General features: G+C 38.4%; 1 protein-coding gene across 2 annotated transcripts in view; it reads left to right on the top strand.

Moving 5' to 3' along the window:
* The window catches only part of FSTL5 (follistatin like 5), a 526,494-nt gene that overhangs the window by 402,218 nt on the left and 106,775 nt on the right, over positions 1-17,501 (top strand). For both annotated transcript variants that reach the window (XM_065405185.1, XM_065405184.1), the window contains exon 7: positions 11,696-11,816. In XM_065405185.1, the coding sequence (XP_065261257.1) occupies positions 11,696-11,816 (121 nt within the window). The remainder of the gene's footprint in view (positions 1-11,695; positions 11,817-17,501) is intronic.

Raw genomic sequence — 17,501 nt, 5'->3', positions numbered from 1 at the left:
ATTGATGGAGCACTTTCAGTGGAGCTGTGCTCAAACCTGAAAGCAACTCCAGAATACAGGTTACTTTATTTAGAAATATGTAGAATTAAGTAGTTAAACGGTAACTGCAAATGAAAGAATAAAACCCAATAGTGAAATAGTCTCAACCACACCTAGGTAAAAAACCAAAACAAACCCCCCCCCCCCAAAAGGTGATGTAGTTGACTAGTGAAATGGTGAATTGGTGACAGGATGCACTCAGAAGAGATACCAAGTGACATATTATGGTGTTTGGGGATATAGACTGATTGAAATTAAGCAAGCTCACTGAAGGCCATATTCTGCCATCTTTATCTACAATGAATAGTGCTATTACTGCATAAGAAGCCCCCTGCATCCTGTACAACTAGAACATAAAGATCACCTTGCAAGAGTAAAGGTTGACATATTCAGAATGAAGAAAGTGCCAGGTCCTCAAGTGATGTAAATCAGTGCAGCTTCATTGATTTGAATAAAGTGATACTGATTTACTTTAGCTGAGGATTCAACCCAAAGTCTTTTTCTAAACAGTTTCATTTAAACAGAACTTGATATAAAAGGTTTCAAAAGTGGCTGGTTTCTTAAGTCATGGCTACAGACAGAATGCATTGCTTCTATTGTAATAGGTGGCATGCTGAGGATGAAAATGATGGGAAAGCTTTAGTACAGCTTTTCACTTAGGGTTATATTTTTCCAGAATTCATATGGAACATGTTGTGTTAAATTCATACTAGCTTAACTTATCTTTTATGATTATGAGGATGGAGTAATTATTACAGAGAAATGTTGAAACAGTACATGAGCAGTTGTTAAATCTGTCTAATGGGGAAAATATGCTCAAAGCATACTGGGGGAATGCTAGATAGCTTTGCCTAAATAAATTGAAGTGTATAACAATGTAAAAATAATAATAAAATGAGAGATCAACTCACAGCACAACCTTCAAAAATACTTTTCTTTTCTCATTATTTTTAAAAAATAAAGAAACTTTTAATTAAATTTTCACTAAATGTTGTGAAACAATGTTCCTATTATAGGAACACTCCAGTGAGTAGTACCAGTGAAATCAAAGACACAGCAAGACTGGAAAAAAACAGATGGGATAGAACTAGCCAAGATAGAAAAAACAACTTTAGTGGAAAATAAAAGTCCACAAGTAGGTAGAAAGGTGGACTATGTAGATGGTACATTAATTTTTAATTTGTGAAGCTTCATCAGCACACACAGGAATATTATATAAATATTCATAAGATATCAGAATATGGATAGGATTTTCAAAAAATCCTAAGTGACTTAGCAGCACAAACTCTGTAGACAGTCAATGAGATTTGTGCTCCTAAAAATCTTAGGAACTTGAAAATCCCACCCAGTATCTAAAATAAACCATCTCATAAGGAGCCGCACTATCAGAGAACTCAGGCATTTTAGTAAAAAGAAGTCATTTTGGGGCATAAAGTGGAGATTTGATTGTCCAAAAAAGTAATTTGTCACACTTGGTGATGTCACAACCCAATAAACGCTCCACTAGATGGCCTTCAAGAGTCAGTATTCTAAATTGGGATTCAAATGTCATAACCATGTCTCCCAATATATGCCATCCAACTTCTATTTTCATGTCTCTTTTCATCATTGATTCAGAAGGGATGGGCCTTAGCACACTTCAGTGAGAAGTGTTGCAAGAAGGAGAGTCCCCTTCTCTGTTAATGTGCAGGGGCTGACTATTCTACTCGCTTCTTCCCCTGGTTAGTGATGGTGCTACGAGATCTGTTGGATTTATCATTACTTTCTTAGAGGGGGTTCAGCGATATCTCCAACTCTTCAGTCCTGAGCAAGTGACACTTTCCCCCAGCCAGCCAGAGCCAAATACCAGCCCTAACTCTGTCTGCAGCATTTGGAGAGCACAGAGCTGGTGGATATTTGCAGCATAAAACAGCAGCGGACAATAGCTGTTGCCATTTATTTATCTCTTGCGTAAAACTTCAGTCCCTATTGTATACTCAGACTTGTGAAGAGGGAGGCAGGCGTTAAGGCCAAATCCTCTGCTGGTATAAACAGACACAGCTCAATCAATTTAAATGGGTTTCACTCATTTAGAGTAACAGAAAGTTTGTCTGCCAGTTCTCAGACTTGCTGAGCCTTCTCAGATCCCATTGATTTCAGCTGGAGTTATATATGTTCAGCAAGTGCTCTTTGAGAGAGAGCAGATAATGTATGATGTTTATAGATAGATTTGCTTTCATAGAATCATAGAACTGGAAGGGACCTCAAGAGGTCATCTAATCCAGTCCCCTGCACTAGTTGCAGGACTAATTATCTAGACCAGAGGTTCTCAAACTGTGGTCAGCGGATAGTTCTCTCTAAGGTGCGCATCTGGGCGGCCGCACATGAGAGAATGAAGGGCCACTCACCTAATTAGTGGAGCCATGCAGGTGTGGCTTCACTAATTAGGTGGCTGGGCCCTGGAGAAGATGCACATGTAAGGTGAGGTGGTGGCCTTGGGGAGAATAAGGGGTAGGTGGGAAGGGGCAGTGGGGTGAAAAGAGGGGGTGCGGGGAATTTGGGACATGCAGTTCTGATGTGGCCAGAGAAAGAAGTGACCTTCCCCAGCTTCAGGCCTGCAGCTGCCGGGAAGAGACCCCCCTCCTTCCCTGCCCCAGCTCAGGGGCTGCCGCGGCAGGGGAGAGAGGGCACATCCATCGTATTAGAAAGATAAACCTATTGGAATTAAAATATGAGTTGTGTGCTTTCATTTGCAGAACAAAAAAACCATTAATTATTAAAGGTTTTTGTATATAGCGCTTTTCACCAAAGCTCTTTACAATAGTTAGCTAATGATACAAACAACATTTGGAAAAATTAAGTGGTCTTCCAAGACGCTCAGCAATGTTCAAGTGGTCCTCAAAAAAAAAAAAGTTTGAGAACCACTGATCTAGACCATTCCTGACAGGTGTTTGTCTAACCTGCTCTTTAAAATCTCCAATGATGGAGATTTCACAACCTCCCTAGGCAATTTATTCCAGTGCTTAACCACCTTGACAGTTAGGAAGTTTTTCCTAATGTCCAATCTAAATCTCTTTTGCTGCAATTTAAGCCCATTGCTTCTTGTCCTATCCTCAGAGGTTAAGAAAAACAATTTTTCTTCCTCTTCTTTGTAATAACATTTTACATACTTGAAAACAGTTTATCACGTCCCCTCTCAGTCTTTTCTTTTCCAGACTAAACAAACCCAATGTTTTCAGTCTTCCCTCATAGGTCATGTTTTCTAGCCCTTTAATCATTTTTGCTGCTCTTCTCTGGACTTTCTCCAATTTGTCCGCATCCTTTCTGAAATGTGGTGCCCAGAACTGGACACAATACTCCAGTTGAGACCTAATAAGAGCAGAGTAGAGCGGAAGAATTACTTCTCGTGTTTTGCTTACAACACTCCTGCTAATAGATCCCAGAATGATGTTTGCTTTTTTTTTAGCTTGTGGTCCACTATTACCCCAGATCCCTTTCCTCAGTACTCCATGCTAGGCAGTCATTTCCCATTTTGTATATGTGCAACTGATTGTTCCTTCCTAAATGGAGTACTTTGCATTTGTCCTTATTGAATGTCATCCTATTTACTTCAGACCATTTCTCCCGTTTGTCTAGATCATTTTGAATTATAATCCTATCCTTCAAAGCACTCGCTACCCCTCCCAGCTGGGTATTGTCCGCAAACTTTATAAGTGTACTCTCTATGCCATTATCTAAATCATTGATGAAAATATTGAACAGAACTGCACCCAGAACTGATTCCTGCAGGACCCCACTCGTTATGCCCTTCCAGATGACTCTGAACCACTGATGATTATGCTCTGGGAATGGTTTTCCAACCAGTTTTGCACCCAACTTATAGTAGCTCCCTCTAGGTTGCATTTCCCTGTTTTATTTATGAGAAGGTCATGCGGGACAGTATCAAAAGCTGTACTAAAGTCATGTCTACCACTTCTCCCGCCCCCCCCATCCACAAGGCTTGTTATCCTGTCAAAGAACGCTATCAGGTTGGTTTGACACAATTTCCTGTAGAATATTGTATATTGTGTGAGGAGATACTGGAGGACATCTTGTGTGTGTTGCCTGTGGTATCTTTGCAGGGGGAGATTTGGCAGGATGGGATGAGTGGGGGAAAGCCACTGATGGTTTCTTCTTTTTTCTTTGTTTTTAAACTAAGGTGGTGTTTTGTAACTGAGGAAAAGGATCAGAGTTTGTGAGGGCAAATAGGAAATATAGAAACCATAAATACACTTTAAGAAAGTAATATAACAAGAGTTTACTAACAAAATGTATACATAATTTACACACAGATTGGAGTTAAATTGCTTTCTTTATACACACTTCCTCTTTATTGTATAGGGTGGAAGCCAGTTGCTTCTAGAGCCACACGTAATCAAGGACCAGGAAGTGTTCACAAACTTCTTCCATCTGCCTAGGGATTTGCACATGAAAACAAACTGAAAATCTAAAGAAGATAAAACAACCAATTTGAAAACAAACATCGCTTTAGGTTTCTATTGTCAGTAACATAAGTGAAAATTGATTGTAAACATATTTTTTTTAGTTTAATAGCATCGCTTTAATTGATATTCATCACACACATGCTTAAATGCCAAGTCTCTTAGCAGTATACAAGGCCTTTTAAGAATCATGATTTCCAAAATAACAGTTGAATTTCACAATCCTTTTGTGTGATAAAAATAATGAAAGAGATTATAAATTTAATTTTAGAAGTTCTAATAGTTTATATTTCAGAAGTGGTTACCATGCACACTCTATGCTTAAGATGACAATATTTTCAGATTCAAAAATCGGGAAACTTTTGTAACAACTTTTTTTTTCAGGTCCCAAAACCTTAAATTCCCTTTAAAAGATAATAGAATGTTTCCCCCTCTTCCCTGCCCACCCCTCATGTGTGCTGAGGTTACTATTACCAGCTTCTGACTCAACAGTGACATCTGTTTGTTTTTTCAGAGCAAATAATTTTTTTTTCTGGTAACACAGGGAAAATTCTACTTGGTTTATTAATATGCCATGAACATTTATTTTGTACTTACATATTAAAAAAACCAAAAAACCCCACACCATTTTGACTGATGATATGAAAAACTGAGATATTTCATGTGTCCCAAAAGAAGTTCCTGGGATATCATATGGAAAAATGGCACAGTCCCAGTAAAATTAAATCACGTGATTGATTTAGCCATAGAGTATAAGCAGTAGGAAAGAACAGCCTGTTTTCTACTCCTCTCCCTCTGTTATGGCTCTTTTGAAGATACCCACTGCTTCCATTTAGTTAAACAGCCACTCCTTGATAATATGGAGCAAGCTAGCAAGGAGAAAATATCAGTCAAAGGGGTTTATTACTTCACAGAGCCAAGCAAGAGATAAAGAATATAAGTATCAACCCTCAAAGTTTGTCTGGAGAGATTTTCTGCTGACAAACCAAGTTTTGTCTGCTCGAATAATCCAACTGAATGCTAAATTCTAAGATGTAGTTTCTTCATAAATATAACATTATCTCACACGAAATAATAATGAAAAGACCTATTAATTGAGTGGCACTCTCAGGAAATAAGACAATGTGCACAGTCAAAACTAATCAGTGATCATTACATAAAGCTGTGTCCTTTATTCAGTGCTGTTTGGTTACTTTTAGAATATTATCTTTTACTCAATATGAATTTTAAGTACTTGCATACAGAGTATGACAAATTAGGGTAGAATAGCTTGTCATCTCCATGTTTAAAACAGAAGGCACATTTTCCTGGAACAGTGGGGATAGGAGAGGGTCTATGATATCGGTGAACTTCCTGACATTGCTTCAAGTGATTAAAATACACTGAAGGGCAGAGTTAAACTGATCAGCACGATAGGCACATTTTTGAGGAGCTCCAGCTCTGAGTTTAATGTAGGAATTTTCTTTCCTTGGATACAGATACCATGTGAGTAAAAATCATTCTACGTTTTACAAAAGTTATAGTAGCCAAAAATATAGTGGCTTAAGGCAACTACTAACCAGAGAATATAAAACTGCTTAAGCTATGTGTTCTTGCTTAAACTCAAGCAGGTGCTCCGGCCTATTTTGGATGGCAGCAGCCTGAGTCATATTACTGTAATGTATGAATTTCACTCCAATGATGTCTCTCTATAATCTGCTTTAGAGCTGGAGACTCTGGTCCAGTGAACTACATAATGCATTGCAGACTTTCACTAGCAACTAGAGCTAATCAAAATGTTTCAATGTTTTTCCTATTAAAACATGTCAGGTTGTTGAAACTGAAATGTTTCACAGAAATGCATTGTTTTCAAGGAAAATTTTATTAGCCCAATTTCTCAGATACAGCATAGAATTTTGAGTGAGAGACATACCACGCAATAGCCAAGTGATTAGAGCACTTTGGATGTGGAACACCAGGTTCAAGTCCTTGTTCTGCCTGATTCACAGGACGGACTTGAACCTGGGGCACCCATACCTCAGGTGAGTGGCCTAAACCACAGGGCTATCGGCTGTTCTGAGGTGGTTCTCTTGTGAGGTTCCCCCCCCCCCCCATAAATTTTTGAACGGTTGTGTTTTCATTCTGCATTGGAATGAAAACAAATTTCAAAATTACAGAATTCCTGTTTTCTGGCCAGCCTTAGTAGCAACGTTCAACTGTGAATGTTCACAGAGAACATACTCTATGTAATGAAGAAAGGAGGTCCTCTGGTAAGGTCTTGCTAAAAGGATATGTTGCATATTTAAACACTTCTAATGTTCTTTTCTTTCATTCATGACAAAAACAAAAAAAACAAACTACATTTGGCAACAAGGATCAGCTGACTCCAAGTAACTCTGTGCTAAATCTCTGTGCACAAAATCTCTAACCTATCAAAACCAAACACGGAACCCATCGTATTCCAGTGAACCCCGGAAGCATTTCTTACCTCAAAGGACCAGGACTGTGACAGATGAGGAAAAATAGATTATTGGAAGGCCTATATTTTAGCAGAAAGCAACAAATCCCAGACTAAAAGGGGTGAGGGGGGAAACTAGACAGACCAGCTATTGAAGTAAAGTGCACAACACAGCAAAATATACAGGTAATTACAACCAAAAAAAAAGCCAAATCCCATTAACCAGATAAAAGAACAAAATGAGAGCACAGGGAGTGGATACCTTTTTAAAGCCTGGTTCTACTCTGAAAAGTACTCTAAAACAGAATTAATTTTTTGTTTGTGTGTCACATTAAATATGCACAATTTACACACACACACACAATTTCCCCCCCTTAACTACCAGTCCTACAAACTCACCTGGGCTCTGAGAGGCATGCAGGGTCCTTTCCTTCTCATGGATCATCACTAGTACCAAAGATTCTACAGGTCAAATAATATACGCTTATCCATATTTGCTAATCCCTTTTTCATCAAACCCCACTGGAGTTCCAGAGGTGTAACTGAGTGAGAGCCTACTTTTTGCCTGTGTGGTGATTGTGCATGAGAAGCAAAGATGGAGTTTGCTGTGCTATCATTCAGAGGCTAAGAACCAATAATTCAGTTTTCCTCTCCCATCCTGTTTCTGTGGAACTAGAATTCTGAGTTTGAGGTTGGGTTAGGAAGTATGGGGAAGACCTCTGCACCTGAACAGAGGTTTTCTGACCTTGTACATAGATGGTTTCTGAGCTTGGGGCAGGTGTGTGTGAAAGCCAGGGGTTTCTGAGCTCTGGGGAGAGATGCAGGGTTTGCCCTGAGCTTTGGGCAGCTGGGTAGAAAATATGTGGGGAGGAATTCTGAGCTGTGGGAAGGGAGATATTTTTACCTGGGAGGAAGCTTCTGAGCAGTGGGAGGAAACCCTGGGGACATGGGTGATGTCTGAACTGGTAGGGGGATGGGTTGGTGTCAGCTTGCTGTATAGGTAGGTGTGGGTGAAGACAGTCAGGAGTGAAAGGAGGATAATAGTTAGACTAGAGGGAAGGAAGGAAAGGTCAGTAATAGCAGAAAACAGTCAAGTGAAAACTGCACCTCTGACCCTTGCTGGTCTCTTCAAGTGCATCTCCTCTCAGGTATTGAGCCTCAAGCTTCCACCTGTCTCTCAGGATGGAGTCACATGATTCTCTCACTGTCAGACCAGACCCTGGGCTGCAGTGCCCTGTTTATCAGTTGTGATTACCTCCACAGTCCTGACTTAGGTTAAGTACTTGCAGTCCTCTTCCCTCCAAGAGCAATGACAGTGGTAACCAGTGACCTGTCAATCTTCTTAAAGCAAAGTATTATTTAATTGGAACCAAAGTAGTTCAGAGAAAAAGATGTGTTAAAACAATAAATAGACTATAAATGTCTAGCTTACTGGGTATCAGTGTATCTTCCACATGGAGATCCTGGTATGTCTGGTGATGCAGCTGCCTTTTTATATTCTCTGCCATGTGGCTTGTACATACTTTGTCCCAAACACATGCTCACATCACATGGGCATTGAAAAGTATTTGGAATCCCCTGTCCCTAGGCATGTCCCTAAAAGTCCTGCTGACTCATAGGCATAGCCCCTGGCTTCTCTCAATGGGTTTATTGTACAGCTGATTTGCCCTTGTTGGGCCATCAAGCAGGCTGGAGAGTGCTGATGCCTGTCTTTCTGGGCGTGTCACCTAGACGCACAGCACAAGTCTGAGATATCAATATACCACACATATTTATAACTCATGATACAGAGATGATATATACATATAAATAAGCTCACCATATTTAGCAAATCATAACTTTTCCGGTGATACCTTGAATGGCATATCTGGTATCAGTAATATTATAAATAGTCACCCATATGCCATACAGCTTGAACCCGTTTCCTAAATTCCTGGAAATCAACAAGCAGCCAATGCAGATTACTGAGTACTAGAGTCATGTACTCATAGCAAGATACATAAAGTGACAAGTGGGACACTTTCTTCTACACCACTTTCAGTTTTCAAGTAGAAGTAAATTATAGCCCTATATATAATATCAAACAATAATCTAATCTTCAAATACAAAGGCACAAATGACAATGTGCGTCACATCCAAGAGTAATAATTGCATGTCATGACTAGATGCAGTTTAGAAAAAAGTCATCCTGGTCACTGGACGCACAGCTCTTGCTACACAAACAAAACCCTAAGATTGAACTAAAAATGTTAATACCTCTCGTAATTACTGTAATAGATGCTTCTGAAAATGGGCAATTTGGACTGTCATTGTACTCTATATACAATGACTAACAGCAATAATAGCACCTAGCTCTTCATTACATAATTGTCTCTCTTTGATCAGCTCTTATACTAGTCAATAATTGCCTTTGATTGATTGATTGATTGATTGATTGATGTACTAGAACTTGCTTTTGTTCTGGTATCATCTGCTTTTGATTTCTCTCTGGGGTGGCATACAGTGTACTTTAAGTGCATTTTTTATGGCACTCTAATGTCCTGTCATCTGAACTGGATTTTTAAGAGAACAATCATGGTATCAGCATTTACCTGTCATTAATGAGAATGAAGATTCAGTCTACTCCGTGATTAAACAAAATAGCTGGTTTGATACTTTTGCCTCCCATAGACAACTCTAAACTTGTCATTGCAGCATCTTGCAGGAACTTTCAGTAAGCTATTCTCCTCCACGTCTCTTAAAATATCCCCTTCCCCCTCACACACAATGCCAAAAATCTATTAAAGAAGATGGGTCAGAGATTCTCTCCAACACTGAAATACACTCAGCACAGGGGGGAGATGGAGATTCATCAGGTTACTGCTTCCTGATTCTCAAGGGTCTTAGCCCAATCCTGATGTAAGTGGGCCATATGCCAACTGAGTATTGAAAGAGTGGAATGGAGGTATGCCCTGCCAAGCATATTCTTCCGATGACAAGAAGTGGGGACAATTGATATTGGAGTCACCAACTGGTTTTATGAGAATTACCCAGCACCATTAGACAGTTGCAGCCCAAATATGTCCACTTTGCACCCACTTAAGTGGTGCACAAGTGGAGCTGAGAATCTGGCCCAATAACTCTTCCTAGTTTGAAAATTAATGTTTACAAATTTATTGCTTTTGTGACAATGTCCTTGACCCTAATGAGGCATACAAGTTCATTTATCAGTGGCTGCTTTGTGTTTAGCACAGTTCTAGTCAATCAGAGGCCTATTTGATACTTGGTTTTCTATATATGTACATTCAAACCTTTCAGCTCTTGATTGCTTTAGGAAAGATTGCTGTAGTCCCACTGACCTATATTGTCTTCTGTTGTTGCAGGTTTCTAGGCTTTGAAAGTCTTTGTTGTATTTGGGAAAATGGAAGGAATACAATTTTTTCAAAATTTTCTGTACTCTAATTTAATTTCCATTGTATTTCTTGGTGCTGAATGACATATCAGAAGCTAACTTGGAGAATAATACAAATACAAAACAACCACATATGCTACTAGGTATCAAGCAGTTAGGCATTATAATATGTAAATTTTTAGTTCAAATTAACTTATTGTGTTTTATGAAAATATGCTCCCTCTCTTTCTCTAAATACACAAAAAAGGAACATAATCACTTTATCAGTGCAGCACAAAAACATACACTGCATTAGCAAAATTAAAAAAAAAGGTCAAGAAATATTTTTGCCAAAATAAATCATGTTAATTAATAGAACAATACAGACCTAGCCGGCTTTTTATTCAGTGCCTTAAAATCCATGGGACATATGAAGAACATAGAGAGGAATATGACTTTTATGTTAAAGTTATCAATCTTTGAAGACATGAAACATAACAAGGAAAACTTGAATATGTTTCAATAGCTACATTGCTTTAAATCTGCCAAATAACTGTCATAACTGATAACCTCTTTTTGTAAATTTGAGGTTATATCTTGTTACTAAAACTAATGTTTTAAACTTGGCACTTTTATTCCAAAGATTTCACATCACTTTATAATGAAAAGTAAATATTGTCATCACCATTTTGCAGATGGGGAAACTAAGGAATAGAAAAGTAGTGACTTGTATACAGTGAGACCTTGGCAGTAGGGAACCAAACCTAGGGCTTCTGATTTCCAACCTGTGTCCTAATCCTGTGGAACCTGTCCACTAATTAAAGTGGAACTAGAAGATGTAATTTAACAGCGAGAGCAAACTTCATGAAAAATAAACTTCTTTTCTGTATAATAGCTCATGTCCAAGGGTAAATATAATCTTATTCCTGCAACATGTTATTTAGTTTGTTACTTTAAAACATTACATACATTGGACAGTGATTGATGGTTTTTTCCCCATGTGAACAGGTAGAGGCAATACTAACCTCTCCCCCATAACTACCATAATTAAATGTAAAAAATTAGATGCAATAAAAAGTATACTAACTCTAATTTTGAGGTTTAATGAGTTACAAAAAGAAAAGTGGTATTTCCTTTTACTTAAGATGAACTGCAGGGCAGGGAAGGCACACACAAAAGCAAAGCTATAGATAAAATATTAACACCAAAGTCTGCTCTTATGTATACCACCAATGCATATCTGGAGTTACTCAATTTTCTTCAGCATATTCTGGTTTGAAATGTAGATGTTTGATAGTTGCATCAGCTCTGTTGCCAAGGTGAAGAACACAATTATTGTAGTGCTGCTGAAGTAATTATGATCACCTTGTTTTTAATCTTTCCCTGTAGGATTTTGGAGATGATGGGTCCTTGTACATTACTAAGGTTACCACAACTCACATGGGAAATTACAGCTGCTATGCCGATGGCTATGATAATCTCCATCAGACTCATATCGTCCAAGTAAATGGTAAGGAAAGATGTTCTAATTGCCAGTCATAGGGCAGACTCTGGATATTATTTGGTATATTGTTTTTTTCAGTTATTTAACTTTATATTACAGCTGAATACAATAGTAGATAGAGCAGGCAATATGTTTTCGTCAATAGCTTTCCTTCTGTATATAAGATTGCAGGAAAACAAAATATAATCACAGTATTTAGTGATCCTACATAAATAATACTTATTAAAAAGAATAATACAAAACCAAACATTTTTCTCTTAATATTGTTAATGCACATTATTACCATGCTATTTGTACAATAGGAATTTATAAAAAAAAAAGTAACTTTAAATAGCAACATAAACATTATACTGTACAATCTGTGAAAAAATGTGTTTGCAGCTCTATTTCTCTGCAAAAATATTAAGTATAATACAAATTGCAAAAAAAACCACATTTGTTTTTAAAATTAAAAGCCTTAAGTGTTGAGCTTCAATTAATCTCCATGAGAATCATTGGCTTCTCTATTTTTTTAGAGATCAAAGCATCTGTTTAGGTGCCTAATTGTGGTTTTTGAAGTCCAAATTTAGGCTTCTGGTTTTGAAAATCTAGTCCAAAATGTTCAAAGCCTTTGTCAGCATATAAAGCCCCATTCCTGTATTCCTTACTCAGGGAGAACCTCAACTGGAATCAGTAATAGTATCCTTAACATCTGCCCTTCCTTTGGCTTGCAAGACACTGTCCTCTTCTCGTTCTCCTCCCACCTCTCAGGTTGTTCTTTCAAGTTATTTTTGAGTGGTCATCCTCCACCTCTGTTAGACTGTTGTCTGAGTATACTGCAAGAAGGACAGGAGACTTTTTATGGGTTTTAATCAGGCCACAACTTTATTATATAGATGTCTGGGACTACCTGACAGATAAAGGGTACAGTGCAGGCAAATCCATGCTTATTTAAATCAATTCTCCGGGGCTTTCACCAGCCCCCCTTTGTTTAATCCAAGCTTATTCAACTCAGTTTTCCAGGGCTTTCACCAGCCCCCCTTTGTTTCCATCCAGGTCCCCCAGCCGATCCATGGCTTGGACCTTACCATCCACCAGCCTCGTAAGAGGGTTTAGGAGGGCTATGAGAATGGAGGGGGTTGGCTTCCTGCTGTACCAATCATAGGAGTCCCCGAACCCCCTTCCCCATTCTGTTCCTTTATCGGGGACCTCCTTTTAAATCCTTTAGCAGGCCATTTATCTGGTCACTGGCTGCGTTCCGTATGGAGTACCTGCACTGAACATCCACCCAATATTACAAAATAAGTTGCAACATATGGCCTACCACGTTTTCTATTCACCAGAAAAGGTTCATCCTCACACCTGCTGTGAGGAAGGCGAAAAAACCACACTCCACCAAAGCCAATTCTGGTGGTGCGGAAAAATTCCTTCCCAGTCCCCCTTTAAAAGGGGTGACTAGCGTAGTGCCCACAACAGGTCCTAAACCAGCCTGCCATTCGCGTCCACTAGGGGAGGGAGGGTGGGTGTTGGCTTCCTCGCTGCTTGGACATACAGACTTGCCCCACCTTTATGCACATTCCTGGGGGAGGGGAGGCAGGGGGGAGTCATTGTCCTCCCTCTTCTCCCTCCCTCCCCCTAAGCAGAGCTGCCTTCTTTGGGTAAGCCCAGACAAATTCTGCCCCCCTTTAGTTGTGGTGCAGTCATTCATGGGGATACTCAGGGGGCTCAGTCCATGCCTCCCTCTCCTTTTCTGTTTTATCATTTCTTTGAAAGACTTTTTTGTCTGTGCTCATGGCTTCAATTTCCATGTTTATGATGATATTTACCTTTCCACTACCAATTTTAATATTCTTCATCCAATCCGATATTTTTGGTCAGGATTAAAGATTTTAAAGTCTCTTTCTCTGTAATCTGGCCCTAGATGTCTGGCCAGCAGCCAAAAACTCCTTATCTTTCTGCTGAAGTCTACTCCATTCTCCCAGTTTTTGTTACTGTTGGTACCACTACTGTTCTCCTTGTTAGCTAGACCCAAATTCTTGTCAACTTTGACTCTCCCTGTCTGTCTGTTCAGATCCATTAAACATGTGTCCACTCCCTGACACTACTTCTTTCAACTCTACAATATGTCCTTTCCTCTCTGTCCAGACATCTGTGATTCTCATCCATGGTCTCATTATTTCCTCCCTTGATAACTAAAATCTTCTCACTGGCCTCCCTGATATCCACATTTTTGTTCATCCATAAAAAATACACCATTTCCTTGCCCTTCAATGTGACTACATCCACCACCTCCACCTTTGTATTCCCCTGGTAACTCCACTTTCTCCATCACATCAAATTCAAGTTTCTTGTTATTGCCCTAACTTAGTCTCTTCATGATTATTCACTCTCACATTGTCTTCCCATTCCCTCTGTTCCTTCAATGCTGTCAGCCTTGAATGCCTATTTGTCCATATCTTCCACAAGTGTCTCTGTATTTTCTTCCATGCAGCCTGTTGCAGGTTGAATGCCCTTCCTGAAGTAATGCATAAAAGCACTAACCTTCCTCCTTCAAATCTCTCCTCAAGCTTTGATGCCAACAAGAAGCCAGCCAATTAACTCTGGCTAAACTGAGGAGGAAATAGAGACAGCTGATATTTATTTAAAGATAAATATAAAACCTGAAATTTGAACATATAGCAAGGCTATATAACTACATGGACATATTAGTATTACCCTTATCGTCATCCTCTTCCCCCACCACTTCTTATGTCTTGTTTCAGATTCAGCTATAAGCTTAGTGGGGCAGGGACCATGTCTTCTATGTGTTTGCATAGTGCTTAGCAGAATAGGGACCCTATCCTGAGGGGCTTTTTTGGGTGTTACTATAGCACAATTAATAGTGTTATGCAGTTCTTAATGTATGGCATTTGGATCCAATTTAGCACTCCTTACTCAGGCAAAACTCCTGTTGAAGTATGTGCAAGCCTTGCCTGAGTAAGCAATGCTAAATTCTTCCTAAAAATTATACATCAATGGCCTGATTATCAAAGTACTGAGCACCTGCTTTGTTGCTGCTGCTATTGTTGTTTATTTTTTATATTGCTGTGGTGCCTAGAAGCCCTAGTCCCATTGTGCCAGGCACTGTACATGAATATAACAAAGAGATGGTCCCTGTCCTAAAGAACTAAAACAAGAGACAACAGATGGATACAACAGATAGGCAGAGAGTGCACAAGGAAAGAATGAGAAGTAACTTCTTCAACACCTTTGACTTTAGTATGATTTGTTGGTGCTCAACACTTCTGATAATCAGGCCATAAGAAATGCAGGATACTAGAGATGGAAACCATTTCATGCTTTTCTTGGCTATCTTCAGAAAAGCACTTTTCTTTCAGAATGGGTGCTTACACAATAAAACATCCACAGCTGAAATACTGATTTTTGTACACATTCTTGCAGTTGCAGGATATGTCCATCAGCGTATTACTGTTACTGTTTGTTAGTCATTCGGAGCCATATTGTAAACGTACATGGTGCTGAAGGCAATAGCTGCCTGTGCTACTACATGTCACTATCAGATTATTTAAAGCAACCCAAACAAATTGACTAGTCCGTATTTTCTCTGCCCTGACAGCTGCTGCGCTAAGAATCAGTACTGGAGTGACCCCTTCTCTCACAAGTTTGGATACTGTTTTTCTTTAGCCTGTCAGATCTAGGATCAGGTTAAAATAATTCCTGATGGGCATTTAATGCCTAGGTTGGTGTATCATCTTATTATATACGTGAACTGTACCACTATGTAGTTAATGTAATAGCAAGAGTATCGTATATTTGAAGACACTGTTACACAATTATTTTGTTTCTGTTGTAGCATTATCAAATGAAAGTGCATGCTGATTAAACCATTAGAATTTGTATGTTGTAGTTAAATGGGTTGAAAAACATTAAGTTGAATGCTCTGGTCAAATGAACAGCACTTCCATAGATTACATCTGTACATCTAAAACTGTAATGTTCCTAGAGAGAGACAAGATAGTCAGTACTGATAGGCTAGGATAATAACTAATTAATATAATGACACTTGTCTAACAGAAGAGTCAAAAGAAGATTAATGAGATAGTGAGGCTTAGTTGATCTTAACATCTAGCGTGAGGGTACTTTGAAGACACTTTAATTAGATTTTAAGCACTTTTGCAACACACAGGTATGTTAATCCATATTTTCTCAGAAGTGTTTTCTATATATTTTGCATTCACCAGTTTGCCCAAACCTTAAACATTTAAAAAAAAATATTTTACACTTTGGCATATTTCTGAATTGGCATTAAGTGTTAAAAACAAAATCAGTGAAGCCCTTATTTAAAAATACGATAATCACTGCATAAAAAGTTGCATTTTATGGACAGAATACATTCTTTACTTTTTTATGTAAAGAATGTTTTGAGTGAAAATTAGTTATTTTAAGCCTTTCCTCATACATATGGTAAATAGACAACTCATCACAAAACAATGCTGGTGCAGGAATAATTATTTTACTAATTAATTCTTTGCACTTATATAACACTTTACATTGTCAAAGTGTTACAGAATCATTAGATAATCCTAAAAAGAGAGAACTTAAATTCTTGCTGTTGAGCATAGGATTGATCCCTTTCATCAAAATGTTTCCATGGGTCCACACTCAGTTTTCTCTGGTGAAATCAAGCTAAATTATGTAGCCAGCATATAGTAGGTAGATCTGTCACTACACGTTATGGGCCCAATATTGTAGCTATTCGCTGTGTAATTGACAGTGCATGACTGGGGCCCTGTATTAAATGAACATATGTCACATTTGGAATTCCTTAAAACTCCACATGTAAAATGTAATTGTTAAAGAATTCTTCCTCATGACATGGATTATTTCTAACCTGAGGACTAAGATACAAGACTAACTAAACCTATTCAACAAAAATGTCTAAAGATTTGGCTCCACACTAAATGAATTATTCAGCATGGGAACGTTTTTGGCTGGTCATTGAAGTCCTGCTTGATGGTGGAAAGCTCATGTAGCTGAGTCTTTCTAACGCAATAGATCATTCCCCACAATTTTGAATATGTCAAAAACTGAAATGGGATATTCTTAATTCCTTTATGAAATATCTATTTTTTAAAACTTAATTTTTTTCAACAAAATTTCTCCTCAAATTTCTGTGATTTGATGCTGATGAAATTGAGGGATTAATGTGGCCATAAAATTTGGAACGGATTATTTAGATGTTGGAGTATGTTTGCATGTTTTTAAGATCTGACATGTTTCTATGTTGGAAACATTAATGGTATGGGAGGATTTTTTGTTTGTTTTTGTTTTGGTGGCAAGAGATAACATGAAAATCATGAATAGAGGAAGCCTGTGCTAAGACAATGATGGGGGGGGGGGATTGATTGTTTTAATAATGATTTAGACAAACAGGCATTGGCTAGTTCACTAGCCCATAACATATTTATAAAATCAGCCCCATAATTTTTCATTTAAGGCTTGCTTTAGTCACAAAAACTAAAAAAGAACACAGTGGAAATAGAACACCACAAATGCAGTGGTGAGTTACCAGTATTTTAAAGACATTTGTATTCGTTCCATCGAGCCTATTTCTAACCCTTTTTACAGCAGCGGTATGACTAAACTGTAGAAGAACAGTGGCAGAATTCTTTAAAACAATAGAAAATAATGGCAGCAGCAAAAAACTTTTTT

This window comes from Emys orbicularis, chromosome 5 (genome assembly GCF_028017835.1).
Source record: "Emys orbicularis isolate rEmyOrb1 chromosome 5, rEmyOrb1.hap1, whole genome shotgun sequence".
In the NCBI taxonomy this organism is placed as follows: Eukaryota; Metazoa; Chordata; order Testudines; family Emydidae; genus Emys; species Emys orbicularis.
The sequence above is the reverse complement of the archived record's forward strand: the minus strand, read 5'-3'. Positions and strand labels throughout refer to the sequence as shown.